This window comes from Medicago sativa, chromosome 7 (genome assembly GCF_051527215.1).
Source record: "Medicago sativa cultivar Bolivia chromosome 7, Bolivia_mono, whole genome shotgun sequence".
In the NCBI taxonomy this organism is placed as follows: Eukaryota; Viridiplantae; Streptophyta; class Magnoliopsida; order Fabales; family Fabaceae; genus Medicago; species Medicago sativa.
Window position 1 is genome coordinate 101,138,296 of NC_140755.1, and position 20,810 is coordinate 101,159,105.

The window sequence follows — 20,810 nt, forward strand, 5'->3', positions numbered from 1 at the left end:
GAAGTGTGAACAATCCCTTGAGTGGAGGCTTATAGAGTTTGAAGTATAGATTTCTATGCTATTTGCTATTCCATTTTCTCTAATAGGTTGTGTCTAATGAGATCTATTGGTGTTCTTTTTATTTATTTATTTATTTGGGGGAAAATAGGATAAAAAAGTAATATAGTGATTTCCTTGATGATTGATTTATTAAATTTGATTTGGAGAAGTGAAGAATTGATAGGGGAATGTTTGTGTTTGTGTCACAGATACACTTCCTTATATTCTATCCTGGAATGAATGATACCATCTTAAAAATAGGAACAAATTTGAGGTTTGGTGTCATATTAGAGGAAAATGCATAGGCCTTAAATCTTAGACTATATGAACTGTTTGGGAAATGCCTTGTTCACATCTAATTATGCATGTAGTTTTACCAAACTCCAAAATTATTTGGTAATTTCTCTTTCACAATTCTATCAAAACAGACCAATATAGGAAGAAAAAAAATACAACCTGCTAAGTCAGATTAATAAAAGAACAACGAAAATGGTTTATGTCAAACATCTAACTCCCATTCAAAAAACAAAGATCAAGAGTGTCGAGTAGTCTTGATTGAATCCATGAAGGCATCCAAATGATCTTCAAATTGAATTTATATCCTGCAACAATTATTGAATTATTAATTGCAAGATCATAAGCATAAATATTATATATCTATAAATTTGTATATAATTGGTATCATTTTCAAACTATACTTTATGGATTATTTATATATAGTTGTGTTGTTGGTTGGAGTAAATGCCTAGAACAACAAGGGAGGATGAAAGTTCTATGGGGAATTTACATTGACCTCCCTCAAGATTTGTTAAAATGTCAGACACCTCTCTATTTATTAACACCTGACACAAACCTCCCTTAGTTTTTTTCGATATGATTAACACCTACCCTCTACAGGGTAATATTATCAGCGCCTACTCTCTATAGGGTAACACTCTCAATGCTCTGTTAGAACAGAAATTGTTTGATCCACTCACAAAAAATTATGACCTAGGCCTCCTCCATATTTGTGAAACAGTCACTGTTGATTCTTTCCTTTCCTTTGTTCAACTCACTATGTTCCTTTCGGTTCCCTTTTATTTCTCTTTATGTTTTTATGTATTTTCAAATTAATAGATGTTCAATTTTAAATTGGTATATGAACAAATGTTTTGGAATGCATCTTAAACAAGTTGTTGTCGTCAAAACAAGAACATGATGGCAAAGCTATTGGTGATGCTCAAAAAATGACAACACCTATATTAATGATAATCAAAAGAAAATAGATTCATCTTTGCTCAAAATTACCATCAACTCATCAAAATTACACAAACTAGAATAAAAAAACTTGTCGACAAAGTGGCCATACAAAACTAATAACTTCGAGAAAAAACATAGAGGTGTGTTTTTCCCACTAACGGTGCTAACATTGTTAACTAGAGGGAGGTAAGTGTTTTTTCAAAATTAGATGGGGTGTTTGTGTTGTTTAATGTATCTTTAAAGGAGGTCAATGCAATTTCCCAAGTTCTATCACCACTCCATAACATCATACCAAGAGATTCTAACATACCACTTGTTAAAAAAACAAAACGAACATACTCACTTTTTTCATTATAAAAATAGTATAAACTCAATATTGAAAAAAGAAAGTATATACACCCTCCGGTCACAAATATAAGCAAAAATTCACTTTTAAAGTTCATTCAATAAATAATGTATGTGGACTATTAATAGTCCACATACATCATTTATTGAATGAACCTTAAAAATGAATTTTTGCTTATATTTATGACCGGAGGGTGTACTTCATACCAATACTAGTACCGAGGATTTCTCTGACCCCGTGGGCAATTGAGTAAACTTCTTTCTACTACTATCTCTGAATCGGGTGTGAAAATCCCGCTCTAACTTCCTTGAGTGATTTATAATATACAGCGCAAAGTCCAACTCAGTTTTTATGGTTTGAATTCCTTTAAATTCAAATGCAATGAGACTGGTTGAAAGACATGTCGGAGTTACGGATGGCCCCACCCAACTCGAGTTTCCAACCTCCTTTCTTTGAGAATTTTTTTCAATTTCTTTCTGCATGTAAACAATACCAAAAATTATCATTAGAATCTTCCAAACTCCGCATATCTTTTACTTGGTCTTTGCATTTCTTGTGCTAGATTTTGAGCTTATTAATATATTTTACCTTTTTAAAAATTTGTGCAAATATAGTTGAGAAAACATCATACATACCTCAATGGCAAGATCCTTAAGTTTTGGAGTATTATGTAGAAAGCAAACAAGCATACTCCAACTGCAATTCTCAGATATTTCAACCGATAAAGATAATAAATTGTGAAAAGTGAGAAGATGTACTTTTTCAAGTTTGTCCTCCATGCTGATAATCTGCATAACAAGATTAAAGAATGAAAAGAGATTTGCATATGGGTGGCAAAATATGGAAATTATCATTAAAAAAGAAAGAAAAAATTATGAAACTTACATGAAAAGTTTTAGAACCAAGAGACGATGATTTGACATTAGAAATTCCTTTCATGAGTGTATACAGACTGTAAAAATCCGGAAGCTGATCAATGAAAAGAGTAGCTTCATCAAGATTGGACAAGTTTACAACCTCATATATTATGGGCGAAGATGAATAATCAGTAATAGAAAGAACTTCAAGTGACGGGGCATTAATTTGCACAGGACCAATGTGAGATGCAACTATAGGCATGAATAAATAAAGGGTTAATCTGTTTAATAAGAGAAAGGAGATATTGATGGGTTGTTGAAAGATGTCCTCTAAAAGTAATTCCTCCAGATGTGGACAACCGGATAGAAATTTATCGAGATCATACTCGATATGATCATCAAACATAGAAAGTAACACAGTTAATCGGAGATGAAGAATCTTTAGTGACGGTAAATATACATCAAAAGAAGAACTGAATCCTGGACGAATTCTGAAGGTGAGAAAAACACAAGAAGGGGGGGTTGAATTGTGTTTTGAAAAATTCTTCGTTTCTCTAAACAACTGAATACACTGATCAGAAGCTAAGTGAGACAGCTTCTGAAGTGATGATCAGAATCTAAATGCAGCGGAATAAAACAGAGAGAGAGAAGAAGAACGACACAAAGCAATTATACTGGTTCCTTCCACAATCCGGAAGTAGTCCAGTCCCCCTTTCACTTCCAAGGAGATTTCACTATGAGTAATATCTGATTACAAATGCTCAAGCACACAAGCAAGAGACTTCCAATGCTCAAGCACACAAGCAAGAGACTTCCTTTGCTCAAGAACACAATCAAGAGACTTCCTGCTCAAGCACAACTGCAAGAGACTTCCTAACTAAACAAAATTACACAGAAAATTGTTTAAGGTTGAACACTTGATATACAATCAGAGGTGCTCACAATACAAATCAGATACAGACTCAATGGACTTAAGAATTTCTAAGATATGACTTTGAGACACAGAAATTCTAAGTGAATGCAGAACAATTTCAGCAGAGGTTTGGTACTTGTGAAAATCTTGTGAGTCTTTCGTTCAGCGTTCTTGCATTACCAATTCTCTAGGTCTTCACTCCTTTATATAGAGGTGTGAAAGAGACGTTGTGAAATTGCCAGCACACCAAAGAGTCGTTGTTGAAGCTTGATCTTTCACCAATGATCTTTTGCCTGATTTGGTTGTTGTCCTATGAAGAACAAATTTGAAATCCATTCCTTATCCAAAGGAACATCTATGCAGGCGAAACCGTATTCTGGAGCTGTTTTCTTGTCCTGTAGCGCGGACACAAAACAGAGTAGTGGAGAACGTGGTTGTACAATTCGTACAAAGTACAATGTCAACGCTTTCGTCCAAATTGCAAACACACGCCTTCAAACACCTTTGAAATGACCGTTGCAATCTCCACTAATCCTTTGTTTGTGTTTTCGAATCCAATAGACAGCTTTTGCAATGATAAATCTTCAATTCTTGATTCTTTGCAAATCCAGTTGATATTCAGCTTCTGGTGAAATGGCTTCTGATGAGGCAGCTTCTGATGATACAGCTTCTGATGATGCAGCTTCTGATGAGATGACTTCTGCAGCTTCTGATGATGCAGCTTCTGATGATGTGGCTTCTGGACCTCTTGTCTTCAGGAGCACTATTCTTCAGGAGCAGCTTACTTCAGGAGCGCTATTTCTTCAGGAGCAGCTTGACTTCAGGAGCGCCTTTTCTCTTCAGTAGCAAGTTGCCTTCAGGAGCGTCCAAGCTTCAAATTTTTGTTGTTTCCATAGCTCTTTATTTGCTCATTCAGAACCAATGATGATGTAACTTTATAATTATGGTCCTGTACACTTGAACAAATATTAGCTAGTCCAATTTACAATTTTTAATACCTTGTTATCATCAAAACTCTTTAAGGTTCATTGTTAAACACATTTTGTTCCAACAATCTCCCCCTTTTTGATGATGACAAACAAAAGTATTTAAAATTGATCAATTGTTGTTAATCTAATTAACAAGTTGACTTTGGGGTTCTGAGGTTTGTAAGCTCAGAATCTGAGGTTTGTAAGCTCAAACTCCCCCTGAGTCTGATAGTCTTTAAGGTGAGGTTTGTAAGCTCCCCCTAAGTTCTATCCAGGTTAATTAAATTCATTTTTCGCGCAATAATATTATCAGAGCTTAAAAACAAAATTGAATCATTGAAAGAATTAACTTATAGATAAGAAGAATGGTTCAATTAATTTTACTTGAATTTTGATACTCCTTCTTTCGTTCATAGCCTATACCAATGAGGTAAAAAATGATAGAAGTTTTTCAAAAAATTCAAATGTCATTAATGGGGCTCAGAGCCTTTAAATACTTGTCACATATACTCCCCCTTTTGTCATTATCAAAAAAAATTAAAGTAAATTTAAGCATGAAAGACAAAAAGATATGAGAAAAACTCAAACATGAGAGAGTATACTAAGCAAAGAACTAAATAAATCAGAGCAAAACAAGTAAATTTAAAATATCAGAAGCAGCTAAACAGTCAGAATCAGTAAGCATTCAGAAGCAAGAGAATTAAGACAAGATGGTTTCAGAAGCAAGAACTAAGAAATTTTAAAACAAACAACAAACAAAGAAAAACACAAGGGTGTGCAACTAAGGGTTGGTTTGTTGTTGTTTCTTCATCTCTTCCATTTCTTCAATCTTCTTCTTCAACAGTTCTTCAAGTTGTTGTTGCCTCTGAAGAAGAGCTTGTTCCCTTTCTTTAGCTTCTTGCTGCTGCTGTGCCATCTGTTTCTTCAGAAGCTTACACAGCCTTGCTTCTCTGGTCAAGTAATCCGTTTCAAAGAAGAAAGGCTGGTTTGCCAGGAGCAGTGTAGAGCTTCTTACTCTCAGACTCTGATTCACATGCTCCATTACCCTTCTGACTGAAGCTTGCTTGACTCTGATGCATTTGGCCTTGATTTCTTCAATAAGCCCAGCTGCCCGGTTCTGAAGAGATGCCCAGGAGTCTTCATATGCACCTGTGAGATCAATTATCCTTCTTTGATCCACCAGATTGTGCATCTGACTCAAGATTGTCAGAAGCTCAGAATTAATATATCCAGATTCCAGGATGTTTGTGGGTGGATGTTCAAGGATTTCAAGATCAGAATCACTGATTTCTAAATCTTGAATAGGGTTAGGAACTGGAATGGTAAGGTGTGTTTGTGTGTTTGAAGATGTAGGCTGGTCAGAAACAATGTGTGTGGTGGAGGTTGAGGCTTGAACGTTGACGAGAGAGATGTCAACATCCATGGGAGTTGGTTCTGGAGAGTGTTCAGGTAAAGGTTGAAATTCAGTTTCAGTTGGTGGTTGTTGTGGTGAAGTTGTTGTTTGAGTGTTGAGTTGGGGGTCAATGATGGCTATTGGTGATTGTGGGGGTGTTGTGGGTTTTTGTGGTTCAGGTGTTTGTTGATGGGGGTTTTCTGAACCAACGTTTTCAGAAGCAGTTGCTTCTGGAGTTGTTTCAGAGGCCTTTTCTGAGGTTGACTCAACATTTTCAGGAGGAATCATGTTGAGAGGTTGAATGCAAAGGGGTTGAGGGTTAAGGCGAAAGATAGAATCAATGACTCTTTCTCTCTGCTCAGCCAGTTCAGCTAACTTCTCATTAATTATGTGGCCAACTGGTTCATAAGAAGTTGACGAAGAGGGCTTATCGTTGGTTTTGGTTGATGTTGATTGGCTTTTTACTGGTTTTTGAAAAAGTTGAGCTAGGGGTACATCATCATCAGAATCATCAGAATCTGATAATGATGCGGATGCGGAATCTGATGATATATTAATTACCTTTTCTGGTTCAGGATCAGAATCCTCTTTAGCAGATTCACTGGACATCTGCAACAGTTGCTTGGCTTCTGAAACTACAGACTCTTGTAGCTCAGCAGCAATTTCCAGAACTTTTTCAGCGGCTGCTTTCTTCTCTTGTAACTCTTTTAACTTCAAATCAGAAGCAGCTTGAGCTCTTAAGGTGATATGAGGAAAATCCTTGGTTCTCCTCAAGGCTGGCTTTCTCTTCCTCTTTGGTATAGCAGGTTGATCAAGAGAAATGTCAACACCCATGACCATCCTGGAGTCCATGTCTTCAATGGCTTCTTCAATAGAAGGTACTGATGAACTACCAATTTTGAGCTTGTCAGCAGCAACTTTTGCCTTTTTAGCAGGTTGTTCAACCTCTAGATATTGCTCTGCAGTCATCTTCCTTTTTGACTTTCTGCCTCTGGCTCGTGGCAGAGCACCACCATACATTTCCTCTGGAATATCTTCTAATCTGATTCTCTCATTGGTTGCCTCAAAATGTTCCTTGATATAGTACATCTGCACTTCAATGGGATCCTTCTTGCAGATGGGTGGAAAGTCCTTCATAAGATCAGACTTAACAAGTGATTCACTTAAATCAGTTTGAAGTTTGGTGACTTCACTGATTAGCTTCATATTCAAGAGAGTATGAGCATTAATGAATTTTCCAGCTTTTGTGTCAAGTAGCTGATCTGTGAAGCCTTGTGATTGACTGAGACTGTCCAAGATACCTCCTTGATAGAATATCTCTGAGAGTAGTCTTCCATAAGGAACCCAGGGTTTATCCAGTAGCTGACTCTGTTTCAAACACTCTACCAAGTACTTGAACATGTATTTGGGCACATTCACCTTTTCCTTCTTGATGAAGTGCTGGAGAAGGACCTTCTGAGCTAGGTTTGGTTTCACACAGTCACCACTTGGAAACAGGTTCTCATTCTGAATCTTCAGAAGCATCTTGGTTTCCATGCTCAATTCAGCATATTTCTTCTCCTTCTCAGAATTGTATATCACCAAGTTGGCTTGCTTTTTCCAAATGCGTTTTTCAGCAGCATCTGAAAGATCAATTCCAGAGTAGTATCCAGAGGCTGCAGCCTTGAGAACATACTCTATGTGCCATTGTGCAATTCTTAATGGAATACCACAGATGCTGGACCTGATTTCATCTTCAACAAATGGCGCAAGACCCATTTCTTCTCTAGTTTTTCCTTTTAATTCAGGATACATTAGCACCATCTGACTTTCTTCCGCTAAGGATGCCGCTTTGTTGTAAATTTTTGCTCTTACCCAGAAGTGTCTAACCAGAGCTTCATATGTTGGTCCATTCAACATTCTGAAATAATCCAAGAGTCCTTGCTCTTCATAGTAGCTTCTGATTGAACACCTATGAAAATTCAGAGAATCAAAGTCCACTGGATTCTCTATCTGAACCTGCAAATCCCATTCTTCCAATTTCATGCTTCTTCCTCTGTAGTCATATTCAGGTACCATTCGTGAAGTAGATACTGAATCTTCTCGTTGCGAGCTTGATGATGCCATTTGATGATTGTCGAAGATTTGAAGAAGATGAAGATTTTAGGGTTCTAAGTTTGAGAGAATGCGCTTACTTCGCAAGAGGTTAGAGAGCAAATGTGTTTGTTGTGAGTGAGTAGTGTGTGAATTGACAAAGTGTTAAAAGTAAAACGATTGCAATTCAAAAGAGACAAACAAACATAATATTAATGACAAAATTGGGGGCGCGTGAAAAGTACTTTCAAAGCTTTTAAATCATCATTGCCCTTTTAGTTATACACCAACACATACAGGCCACGTAAGAAGTTCACAGAGTAACTACCAAGTTAGTGGGCCAGAAGTTACTTTAAAAAGTAACTCCCAACGTTTCCACTAATTCAACTATTCAGAAGCAACAAATCCAGCTTCTGGACTTCAGATGCTGACGTCATCATCAGAAGCGAGTTTTCCTCAGAACCTCAATAAAGAGCTTCTGATGAACTACTGCTTCTGAACTAACTTCAGAACCTAAAATCCTATTCAGGAGCAAACAAACATTTAATCAGACACGAAGTGCATGTTCAAATTTTTCTTTATAAAATCAAATCTTTCAACAGTTAAAGGCTTAGTAAATATATCAGCCCATTGATTTTCAGTATCAATGAATTGTATATCTAAAATTCCTTTTTGAACATAATCTCTGATAAAATGATGTTTGATTTCAATGTGCTTCGCTCTTGAATGCAAAATTGGATTTTTAGACAAACAAATAGCAGCAGTATTATCACAATAAATGGGAATACTGTTAGCAGTTATCTGATAATCTTCCAACTGATGTTTCATCCAAAGTAGTTGTGTACAACAACTTGCAGCTGAAATGTATTCTGCTTCTGCTGTAGACATAGCAATAGTTGTTTGTCTTTTGCTAGCCCAGGATATAAGATTATCACCCAGAAATTGACAATTGCCACTGGTTGATTTTCTTTCAATCCTATCACCAGCATAATCAGCATCACAGAATCCAATTAGCTTATAATCTAAGGATTTCCTATAAAGGAGTCCAAGATTAGTTGTTCCCTTCAAATACCTGAAGATTCTCTTGACAGCAGTCATATGAGATTCTCTAGGATCTGATTGGAATCTTGCACACAAGCATACACTGAATAAAATGTCTGGCCTAGATGCAGTGAGGTATAACAAAGAACCAATCATACCTCTATACAGCTTCTGATCTACTTTAGCTCCTTCATCTTCTTTGCTCAGGTTGCACGTAGGATGCATTGGAGTGTTCATCACTTTACAATCTTCAAGTTTGAACTTCTTCAGAAGCTCCTTTGTGTACTTTGATTGATGAACATAGACTCCATCTTTGCATTGATTGATTTGAATGCCCAGGAAGAACTTCAGCTCTCCCATCATGCTCATTTCAAATTCATCCTGCATTAACTTAGAAAATTCCTTGCAAAGAGATGTATTAGTAGAACCAAATATTATATCATCAACATATATTTGCACAACAAGAATATCTTTCCCAAGGGTCCTTCTGAAGAGTGTAGTGTCAACCTGTCCTCTCTTAAAATCATTTTTGATTAAGAAATTACTTAGTCTATCATACCAAGCTCTGGGAGCTTGTTTCAAGCCATATAGTGATTTCTTCAGTTTAAAAACATGGTCAGGATATTTAATATCCTCAAATTCAGGAGGTTGCTTAACATACACTTCTTCTTCTATGACACCATTGAGAAATGCACTCTTGACATCCATCTGATATAATATTATGCCATGATTAACTGCATAGGAAAGAAGTAACCTGATTGCTTCCAATCTTGCAACTGGAGCAAACGTTTCAGTGTAATCAATGCCTTCTTGTTGACTATACCCTTGTGCAACAAGTCTGGCTTTGTTTCTAGTTACTTCACCTTGCTCATTCAGCTTGTTTCTGAATACCCATTTTGTTCCAATAATGTTCTTGTGCTGAGGTTTGGGTACCAGATCCCACACATCATTTCTTTGAAATTGATTCAACTCTTCTTGCATAGCTAGGATCCATCCATCATCTGAAAGTGCTTCATCAACTGTTGTAGGTTCAATTATTGAGATTAGTCCAATCATTGACTCTTCTTGTCTGAAATGTGATCTTGTTCTTCTTGGACTATCTTTGTTTCCAATGATTAGCTCCTCAGGATGTGAAGACTTGTGTTTGAATGTGTTTCTGGGAGGATCTTCTTGATGTGAGCCATCTTGTGCTTCATCAGAAGCAGTTTCATCTTGCGCTTCTGATGTGGGTTCACCTTCTGGACTATCTTCAGACTCAACTATCTGATCAGGTTCTGGAGTAGCTTCAGGAACCTGTATCTCTGCAAAACTTTCACCTTGCTTTGAAGTTTTATCTTCAAGCTCCTTGTCATCAAATTTAACGTGCATAGATTCTTCAACACAGAGTGTCTCTGAATTATACACTCTGTATGCCTTTGACCTTTCAGAGTAACCTAAAAAGATTCCTCTTTGGGCCTTGGCATCAAATTTCTTTAGGTAGAGCTTGTTGTTCAGAATGTAACATGTACATCCAAATTGATGAAAGTAAGAGATATTGGGTTTTCTTCCTTTAAAGAGTTCATATGCTGTTTTCTCCAAAATAGGTCTAATATAGATCCTGTTTTGAACATAGCATGCTGTATTCACTGCTTCTGCCCAAAAATGTTTTGGTAAATTGTTTTCATGAATCATGGTTCTGGCCATTTCTTGTAAAGTTCTATTCTTTCTCTCTACAACTCCATTTTGTTGTGGTGTTCTAGGAGAAGAGAATTCATGGAAAATTCCATGTTTTTCACAAAAAGCTTCAAATGGCTCATTTTCAAATTCTCCACCATGATCACTTCTGACTTTCAAAATTTTTGATTCTTTTTCAGATTGAATTTGAGTGCAGAAGCTACTGAATACATCACACGCAACATCTTTACTCTTTATGAATTTCACCCAAGTCCATCTGCTGTAATCATCAACAATGACTAATCCATACCTACTTCCATATAAGGATGCAGTACTCACTGGTCCAAATAAATCAATATGGAGTAATTCTAAAGGTCTTGAGGTTGAAACAATGTCTTTGGTTTTAAAAGATGATTTCACAATTTTCCCTCTCTGACATGCACCACAGAGTGCATCTGAATGATAGTCAATGTCTGGTAGCCCTTTCACAAGTTGTAACTTACTAAGCTTAGAGATTAATCTCCAGTTAGCATGTCCCAACCTTCTGTGCCACATCCATTTCTTATCATTCACTGATAGTAGGCAAATCACCTTCTGATCAGCCAGTTCAGAAAAATTGATTTTATAGACATTGTCAACTCTCTTTCCTTTGAACACAATGGATTTGTCTTCCTTGTTGATTACTGTACAGTTGGGTTTTTCAAAAAGCACATCATAACCATTATCACAAAATTGACTAATGCTCAAAAGGTTATGTTCAAGACCATCTACCAACCATACATTATTAATTGAGGTAGAGGAATTACCAATAGTTCCTGTACCTATGATCTTGCCTGACTGGTTGCCTCCAAATTTCACATTTCCTCCCTCTTTCATTGTTAGGCTGAGGAACATGGACTTGTCTCCTGTCATGTGTCTTGAGCAACCACTGTCTAGGTACCATGATCTTTGCTTTGGCACTGCTCTTAGACATACCTGCATCATTGACATTTTTAGATTTAGGTACCCATTGTTCTATGGGTCCTGGAAGGTTAGTACTTAAGGCTTTACTCTTCACTTCTTGTACCTTGTGCTGTGAGTTGGGTTGCTTCTGATTAACCATCACCTTAGGTTTTGGTACTTCAGAAGCAGTAACTGTCTTCTTCTGAAACTTAGACTTCAGAACCCCAGATTTTGGTTTCACCAGACTCTGAGGAATAGGTTCTGATCTTTTCAGGATCCTAACCTTTGAAGTTTTGGAATCAGATTTGATCATAGCCTTTGACTTAGAGTTCTTTGGCTTTGAAGTAATCTTAGCCTTAGAACTAGAAGCTTCAGGTTCTGATTGAACAACAGTTTCCAACTCAGCCCCTTCTGGTACAAAGAATGTTTTCAGACCTTCCTTGATGCATTCACAACAAGACTTTAGATTGGTTTTCTCCAGTTTCACCTCTGGAAAACCAATTCCTCTGCCATTGTTCTTGTAAATGCTATAAATCATAGAAGCTACTCTGCTTCTGTCAATGCCAGATATAATGAAATCTTCAAGAGCAATTTCATGATTACTTAAAGGTTTTTCATTACACTTTTCTTGTAGCTTCTGACATAAGAACCTGAGCTGGTCTTCATATGTTTTACACATGAAGTCAAAGCCCCTAAGTCCTTGTTCAGAAGCTTTCAGATCCAATAGAGTTGATTTTTGCTGTTGTACCAAATCAGCATATTTTTCTTTTAAATCCTTCAACTCATTGGTTCTTACTTCAAAATGTGTAAGAAGTTCTTTAAGTGACTCAACAAGTTCATCTCTGGGAATTTTGGAATATACCTCATTTTCATCTTCTGAGTCTGAATCTGATCCAGCTTCTGAAGTTGTTGTTGCTACCAACCCAACAGCTACCTTTGCATCTTCATCAGCTTCCTCTTTATCAGATCCAGATTCACTACCCAAATCATCCCAGGTTGCCATTAAACTCTGCTTAATCTGCTTCTTGAATTTGCTTGGTTTGAATGTAGACCTCTTTGACTTGTCCTTTGACTTTTCTCTTTGAAGATCAGGGCATTCAGCAATGAAGTGTCCAGGCTTCTTACAGTTGAAGCATCCCTTCTGATCTTCTTTCTTTGAGCTTCTGGAGTTACCCCTTCTGGAGAGAAACTTTCTGTTCTTCTTGGCCAGATATTGAAGTCTGTTTGAGAGCATGGCCATTTCAGCAGCATCTGGTTCAGAATCTGAACTTGACTGTTCTTCCTCTTCAGATTCAACCACTTTAAGAGCTTTTGATGACTTGCCTTTGGATGGAAGAGCTATTGATTTACTCTTCTTAGTAGACTCATGTTCATTAAGACTTAACTCATGAACTTTGAGAGAACTAACAAGATCTTCGACACTTAAAGTGTTTAAATCTTTAGCTTCCTCAATGGCAGTCACTTTTGGTCTCCATCTGGCAGGTAAGCTTCTGAGAATCTTGCTTACATGATCAGAAGCAACATAGCTCTTCTTTAGAATCTGTAGCCCAGAAACTAAGGTTTGAAACCTTGAGTACATCTCCTCAATAGTTTCATCATCCTTCATCTTGAATAACTCATACTGATGTACAAGCAGGAGAGCCTTTGCTTCTTTGACCTTCTTGCTCCCTTCATAATTTGAACAGAGAGAAGCAAACATAGCTTTAGCAGTGGATTTGTCACTCATCTTCATGTATTCTGCTTTGGGTATGGCAGTGACAAGAGCTCCTCTGATAATATGATGCTTCTTGTAAAGTTTCCTCAGTTCTGGAGTATGTTTCTTTCTATCCACAGCAGCTCCTTCTTCATCAAGGACCAAATCACCAACACCATCTTCCAGAATATCCCATAATTCTTCATCAAGGCTCATGATGTAACTGTAAAAGTTGGTCTTCCACCAAGAGAACTCTTCAGCATCTCCATTGAACTTTGGAACTTTTCCAACACTGGTTTTCTTACTATCACTATAATCATGTGAGACATTTTTATAGCCAGTATCACTAGAACCAGAACCATTAGGAGGAGGAGTAGTCATGTTTTTCTCAGATCTTTGACTGTTGCACGGTTAAGTGTTACACAACAGACCAAGGCTCTAGATACCAATTGAAGGTGAGAAAAACACAAGAAGGGGGGGTTGAATTGTGTTTTGAAAAATTCTTCGTTTCTCTAAACAACTGAATACACTGATCAGAAGCTAAGTGAGACAGCTTCTGAAGTGATGATCAGAATCTAAATGCAGCGGAATAAAACAGAGAGAGAGAAGAAGAACGACACAAAGCAATTATACTGGTTCCTTCCACAATCCGGAAGTAGTCCAGTCCCCCTTTCACTTCCAATGAGATTTCACTATGAGTAATATCTGATTACAAATGCTCAAGCACACAAGCAAGAGACTTCCAATGCTCAAGCACACAAGCAAGAGACTTCCTTTGCTCAAGAACACAATCAAGAGACTTCCTGCTCAAGCACAACTGCAAGAGACTTCCTAACTAAACAAAATTACACAGAAAATTGTTTAAGGTTGAACACTTGATATACAATCAGAGGTGCTCACAATACAAATCAGATACAGACTCAATGGACTTAAGAATTTCTAAGATATGACTTTGAGACACAGAAATTCTAAGTGAATGCAGAACAATTTCAGCAGAGGTTTGGTACTTGTGAAAATCTTGTGAGTCTTTCGTTCAGCGTTCTTGCATTACCAATTCTCTAGGTCTTCACTCCTTTATATAGAGGTGTGAAAGAGACGTTGTGAAATTGCCAGCACACGAAAGAGTCGTTGTTGAAGCTTGATCTTTCACCAATGATCTTTTGCCTGATTTGGTTGTTGTCCTATGAAGAACAAATTTGAAATCCATTCCTTATCCAAAGGAACATCTATGCAGGCGAAACCGTATTCTGGAGCTGTTTTCTTGTCCTGTAGCGCGGACACAAAACAGAGTAGTGGAGAACGTGGTTGTACAATTCGTACAAAGTACAATGTCAACGCTTTCGTCCAAATTGCAAACACACGCCTTCAAACACCTTTGAAATGACCGTTGCAATCTCCACTAATCCTTTGTTTGTGTTTTCGAATCCAATAGACAGCTTTTGCAATGATAAATCTTCAATTCTTGATTCTTTGCAAATCCAGTTGATATTCAGCTTCTGGTGAAATGGCTTCTGATGAGGCAGCTTCTGATGATACAGCTTCTGATGATGCAGCTTCTGATGAGATGACTTCTGCAGCTTCTGATGATGCAGCTTCTGATGATGTGGCTTCTGGACCTCTTGTCTTCAGGAGCACTATTCTTCAGGAGCAGCTTACTTCAGGAGCGCTATTTCTTCAGGAGCAGCTTGACTTCAGGAGCGCCTTTTCTCTTCAGTAGCAAGTTGCCTTCAGGAGCGTCCAAGCTTCAAATTTTTGTTGTTTCCATAGCTCTTTATTTGCTCATTCAGAACCAATGATGATGTAACTTTATAATTATGGTCATGTACACTTGAACAAATATTAGCTAGTCCAATTTACAATTTTTAATACCTTGTTATCATCAAAACTCTTTAAGGTTCATTGTTAAACACATTTTGTTCCAACAAATTCTGCCCCGCAACTTCAAGACCACAAGTGACTCACACATAGAAAGCCTAAGCGGCAATAAGGTTTTTCCATGGAGCAACAATTCCAGGTCAAGTTCCTGGACCTTGAGATCTAATGCCTTTGAAACCCACATGTGTACATCTTCTGGTTGACAGCCTACCACACTATCGAGACTTAGTTTTCTGATATTTTCGGTGCGTCTTAGAAGAGCAGCATATACAGATTGGTATGGAATCTCTGGTAATTCAAAGTGAAGGTCGGGGATCTTGGTGCAAATGGATCCCCACCTAGTGGATAGAACACATGTTCTATAAGACTCTTTTGTTGATAGGAAAGACAAAATATGAAAAATCAAATCGTCTGAGAGGTTGCTTAATCGGTCATGTTCTTCATCGTAAGAGCCCACCACTGTTTCAGAATTCTCGTCTGCTTCCTCGATCGTGATATGAAAAATCAAATCGTCCGAGAGATCGCTTAATCGGTCATGTTCTTCATCGTAAGAGCACACTGCTATTTAGAATAATTCTCTTCTGCTTCCTCAATCCCAATATTAAAAGTCAAATCGTCTGAGAAATTGCTTAATCGATCATGTTCTTCTTCGTAAGAGCACACCACTGTTTCATAATTCTCGTCTACCTCCTCAATCCTAATATGAAAAATCAAATCGTCCGAGAGATTGCTTAATCGGATCAAATCGTCCAAGAGATTGCTTAATCGGTCATGTTCTTCATCGTAAGAGCACACCACTGTTTCAGAATTCTCGTATGCTTCCTCAATCCTAATATTAAAAATCAAATCATCTGAGAGATTGCTTAATCGGTCATGTTCTTCTTCGTAAGAGCACACCACTGTTTCAGAATTCTCGTCTACTTCCTCAATCCTTGATATATATGAAAGATAACGGTTACTAAAAAAAATGCTTTCATAGAATTATTCAAAGTCTGATCCAAAAACAAACACAAATTACATTACTCAAAAAGAAAAGAAAAATCATATAATATCATGTCCATGTCATACATGCATCGATTATGAAAATACAAAACCCTAAATGAAAAGGTCAATGCCTTCATAAAAACACAGGATGAATCCTATCTAAGTTCACACACCATTATTTCGTCTCTAAACTATCTATGATGGTGCTCAGGGTTAAAACAAAATTAATATTGAGAAAAAAACTTACCTCATCGGTTACTTCTGCTTGTCAATGGCGGAGTGTTGAGGCACGAAGAATGAATGATCTTCAACTATGAGAGTAGAGAGGAGCGTAGTAGGGTTTTGTGAAAAGAATCAATTACACAGTGTTTGGAATAATAGAAAAAGAAGCTAGAGAAGTAGCAGTGATATCGTGCATTTCTTCTGCTTGGAAGATGAGAGAATTTTAGGCGACAGAAAACCTTCACATTGCATTCTGTTATATACAAGAGGAGTCTTCATTGCTTCCTACAATTACTCCTATCTATGTGCCTGCCATTGCCAACATCAATTTGCAATGAAATACTGAATACTCCTATCAATGCTAAAGATATGATATTTACAAATATTTACATTTCTATTCAATACTTTCTAAATATAATCAAACACATTCTTTCTTATTTTGTCTTTTTTTTTTCAATCAAGTTCTTTCAACTTGTTTTTTATTTGTAATTTGTAATTCTTCGTTAGCTTTTGTAACAAACAATCTTTCAACTTGTTTTTTATTTGTAATTTGTAATTCTTCGTTAGTTTTTGTAAGAAACAAAAATAACTTTTAAAAGAAGAGAAATAACTTTTAAAAGAAGAGAAAAAATAAGTGCAATAAAATTGATGTAATTTTGTAAAAAAGAGTTTGTTTTATATAGTTATACTCAAACAGAAAAAATGGTTGTTTATATTTTTTTGAACAAGAAATGGTTGTTTATATTACGATAAACAAACACAAAATATATTCTATTCTTTTATAAAATATATGCAAAACTAATCTCTATGAGGTTGTTTGATATAGATTTTTTAAGAGAAAAAAACATTTGGAAAAAAAAAAGATTATATTGATTTGTTTGTTATAATTTTTTTTAAAAAAAATACATATATTCTAAAATAAGTATAAAATCAGGTTCAAATTAGAAGATCTTCATAGTATTCTCTCAAGGGCGATTAATCACTTTAGTCCCTGAATAGAAAATGAGTCGTCACTTTAGTACCTGATGTCAATAAATTGCAAAATAATCCCTGGATGTAGGGGACTAAATTGACTAACAGAGTCTACACTTAGGGACTGTTTTGCAATTTCTCTGTATTCAGGGACTAAAATAACTAATTCCCCATTTTCTCAAACAAACATAAAATTGAGGAGAGAAGATAAGTGTCAAAAGATTGAGATGATTTTATAATAAATAAAAATATTATCTTCTCTCCTTTTATAAAATTGAGGAGAGAAGATAAGTGTCAAAAGATTGAGATGATTTTATAATAAATAAAAATATTATCTTCTCTCCTTTTATCTTTTATATATGTATATATCATTCTTTTTTTTGTGGTGGCCTGGGTTTGAACCCCGGACCTTGCATATATTATACATTGTCCATACCAACTAAGCTAAGCTCACAAGGACGTATAAATATCATTCTAAACATTTATTCATCACTCTTTGCATATAGCTTAATTATAATTTTTTTAGGGAGCTAAATTATAATCTATATTTATACTATATATAAAGAAAGGGTCATGTTAACCAGTGCCCCCGGGGCACTGGTTAAGGAAGCCAAAAGAGAAAATTTTAAATAAAAATAAATAAATTTCAGCTTTTAATGCACTGATTACACACCTCTCAAAGCAAATGTTACTATATTTGATCCCTTAACCAGTGCCCCGGGGGCACTGGTTAACATTTCCCATAAAGAAAATAACTTCTTTCAGCTCTTTTGGACTGCATTTTTCTCTTTCCAAAAATGCCCTAAAATTTCAATACAAATAACACATGTAACAAATAGATAAGAATAAATTTAAATATTAAAAAAATATAACAAACATGATATGAATATATATATCTGCTTGATAACGGTCTTTTCACCACGAGCTTATAACTATATTACTAGCTTATAGCTTATTTTTCATACGTTCAAAAAGCATTTGAACTTATAGCTTTTAACCTATCTTTTATTGCCCATACGTTTCCGGTTCATATGTATATTATGTCTTCAATAATTTCAATGCTTTGTTCCTTATAAAACTATTTGTTTTTAATTTTTTTTGTTCTTGTATTAACAATTTTTATTTTAAAAACAAAATTTATACTTTTTTTTTAAGAAATTTTATACTGGAATTTTTTGTAAAATATAAAACCTGAAATGGAATAAAGTTAAAATAAAACTTCAACAAAATTATGAATTATAAGCTAGTTAATAGTTTTATTAGAATTTTAATAGTTTAATAGTTTTATTAGAATTTTAAAAAAATTATGTCATTTTACATTTATCAAACTAGTTAAATCGTTAATTTTTAACAGTTATTAGCTATAAACTATCAGTCATCAATTATAAGCTATCAATTATCCGTTATTTTTTCCAAACACGGCCTAAATTTCAATTGAGAACTTTTTTCAAAGAACCTAAATTTAGAACTTCGAAAAACATGTAGGCATATCATTCTAAATACTCCTCCTTAACTACGGAGTGTATTTTTGCGCAACTAATTTGAGAGCTGGAAATTTTAAAAAAAAATTTAACTTAATTTGAGAGTCGGAAATTGAATTCTATTTGATTTTTTTTAAGGCTTAATAGCAGTTTTCGCCCTCTAACTTTCACGAAGTTGTGATTTTGGCCCCGTAAGAAAAAAAATTACAAAGCCGCCCCTTAAGTTTTGCAACTGTAGCAGTTTTGGCCCCCCAAGGCAAAAAAAAATAAAAAAATAACACGTGGCACCTTACTTAGGGTGCCACGTCAGCGTAGATCGAGTCAAAATTGGCCTTGGGGGCCAAAATTGCCACAAGTGCAAAACTTAGGGGGTGGTTTTGTAGTTTTTTTCTTATGGGGCCAAAATCGCAACTTTGGAAAAGTTAGGGGGCTAAAACTGCTATTAATCCTTTTTTTAATTGTTTTGATTGGTAATTTTTATCAGTATTTTTCTTGGATGTGATCGAATATATTTTTCACTTGACTTTTTCTCTTTGACAAAATATTTGACTTTAACTTTTATGTAGTCGGACTTATCTTTTTTTTTCGATTTCAGCTTATTTGTACATTCTTGACTACTAAACCGTAAAAACTTCATATTTTTTTATGGCTCAAAATAAGAAAATAAGTATGAAATTATAGCAAATCCTGAAAATATTTTATATGTATATGTATATGTATATGTATGTCCATGGAGTATTTTTAAAAAAAATATATATATATGCATGAAGTATCCCTAATTTTCTTTCATGAAGTGTATTCTCTGATTCACTGTTGAGCAAAGGAAAAGAAAGAAAGACTTGTGAACAAAAACGTCTATGCGGTCAAAAACTTGTTTCAGATGAAAAGTTACAAGAGTAATACCTATGTGGTTGGAAGCGGTCAACATAAGATATGGAAAGACCTCGTTCAGATTAGAAGGAACAAGCTCCATGAAAAGCTCTCCAAAAAACAATGGAAAGGTAATCAGCTGGATACACATGATCACACCGACCCATTGGTATGCATGCTTTCCTTTGTCTTTCTTTTTACTCCAAACAATACTATAACTATTTTTTTTACAGTACTATGGTTTTATTACCCTAGAGCTTTGAACATTTGGAGACACGTGAAAATATTGATACTTATGAAAGGTCTATGAAGATGTTGGTTAGATATTGGGTCCAAATATGATGAGATATATTATATGAGAAACACTTGTTTTCACATAAACACGAATGAAATTTAGTTGCGAATGCACAAACAAATAAAAAAAAGTAAGCAAAAAGAGAATTAAATAATATGTGTCTTTTTAAATGTACGACTAAATGGGTTTTATTTATGAGATTCGGGGTTGGTTTCCTATTTTCTCAATGATAAATTAACATTAATCATTTATTTTTTTTGCCAACAATAATATGGATTTGAACATTCCCTCTTTTAGAGGGTTGTTCCTTTATAGTACAGTGTTATGTACTTTAAGTGTTTTTTCAAAAGGCTTATGTTGAAATTTGGGGTCTAACTCATCCACGATGGCAGAACGACTGACTCCTCCCTTTCCGTTAGCCCCTTACAAAACCGGTTTGTGAGGTAACTAGTGTTTCCTCTATGTAAACTCTTGAATTCGGCAAGCTCTAATATCATGTTAAATAGGCCTGGATATCATCTCAAATGTTAGCTCAAATAAATAGGGTATTCAAGCATATTTATACACTCAACAGTTCGGAAACCTGGGAGATGTGGGACTATCAATAGGTTACAAACAATGTGGAACTATAAACACCCACTTTCACGTCTAGTGTGGGCCTGGATCCCTGTTATGCACTAGGGTGGATAAGCGACATGAGATTTCACAATGTGGATTTCATTTTAGATTTAAAGCTCACATATGCTTCCAATCATCATCGGCTCGATGTTACTTTATTTGGTCAAATTATCACTGCTTGCAGGCAGAAGACTTTTTAGCACTTATTTTACAAACTTAAAGTCGAGTTTAAATCAGCAACAACCAACTGAGGTAGCCCACAATTTTGCGGGGTTGCCACATTATCAGTTAGTCTCACCATCTATTTTGACGTACCTCATAGTATTGAACTTCTTA

The 20,810-nt window shown here is 35.7% G+C and overlaps 1 protein-coding gene across 1 annotated transcript; it reads right to left on the reverse strand.

The window, feature by feature from the left end:
• Nucleotides 1-1,824: 1,824 nt before the first annotated feature.
• On the reverse strand, nucleotides 1,825-16,268 carry LOC146911308 (F-box/LRR-repeat protein At4g14103-like). The gene is made up of 6 exons (XM_085729508.1): nucleotides 16,264-16,268; nucleotides 15,696-15,963; nucleotides 15,068-15,516; nucleotides 2,510-2,972; nucleotides 2,260-2,412; nucleotides 1,825-2,100 (listed from the first exon to the last, which is right to left on the reverse strand). The coding sequence occupies exons 1-6, from the start codon at nucleotides 16,266-16,268 to the stop codon at nucleotides 1,825-1,827; spliced, it is 1,614 nt and encodes a 537-aa protein (XP_085585634.1).
• Nucleotides 16,269-20,810: the final 4,542 nt, after the last annotated feature.

What these genes read in the sequence shown, in the direction of transcription:
- LOC146911308 (XM_085729508.1), bottom strand. An exon ending in AGAATTTGTTGGAACAAAAT is followed by an intron (nt 2,973 to 15,067) that starts GTGTTTAACAAT and finishes TCTCACCTTCAG; the next exon opens with AATTCGTCCAGGATTCAGTT. An exon ending in TTAAGGATCTTGCCATTGAG is followed by an intron (nt 2,101 to 2,259) that starts GTATGTATGATG and finishes GTTTACATGCAG; the next exon opens with AAAGAAATTGAAAAAAATTC.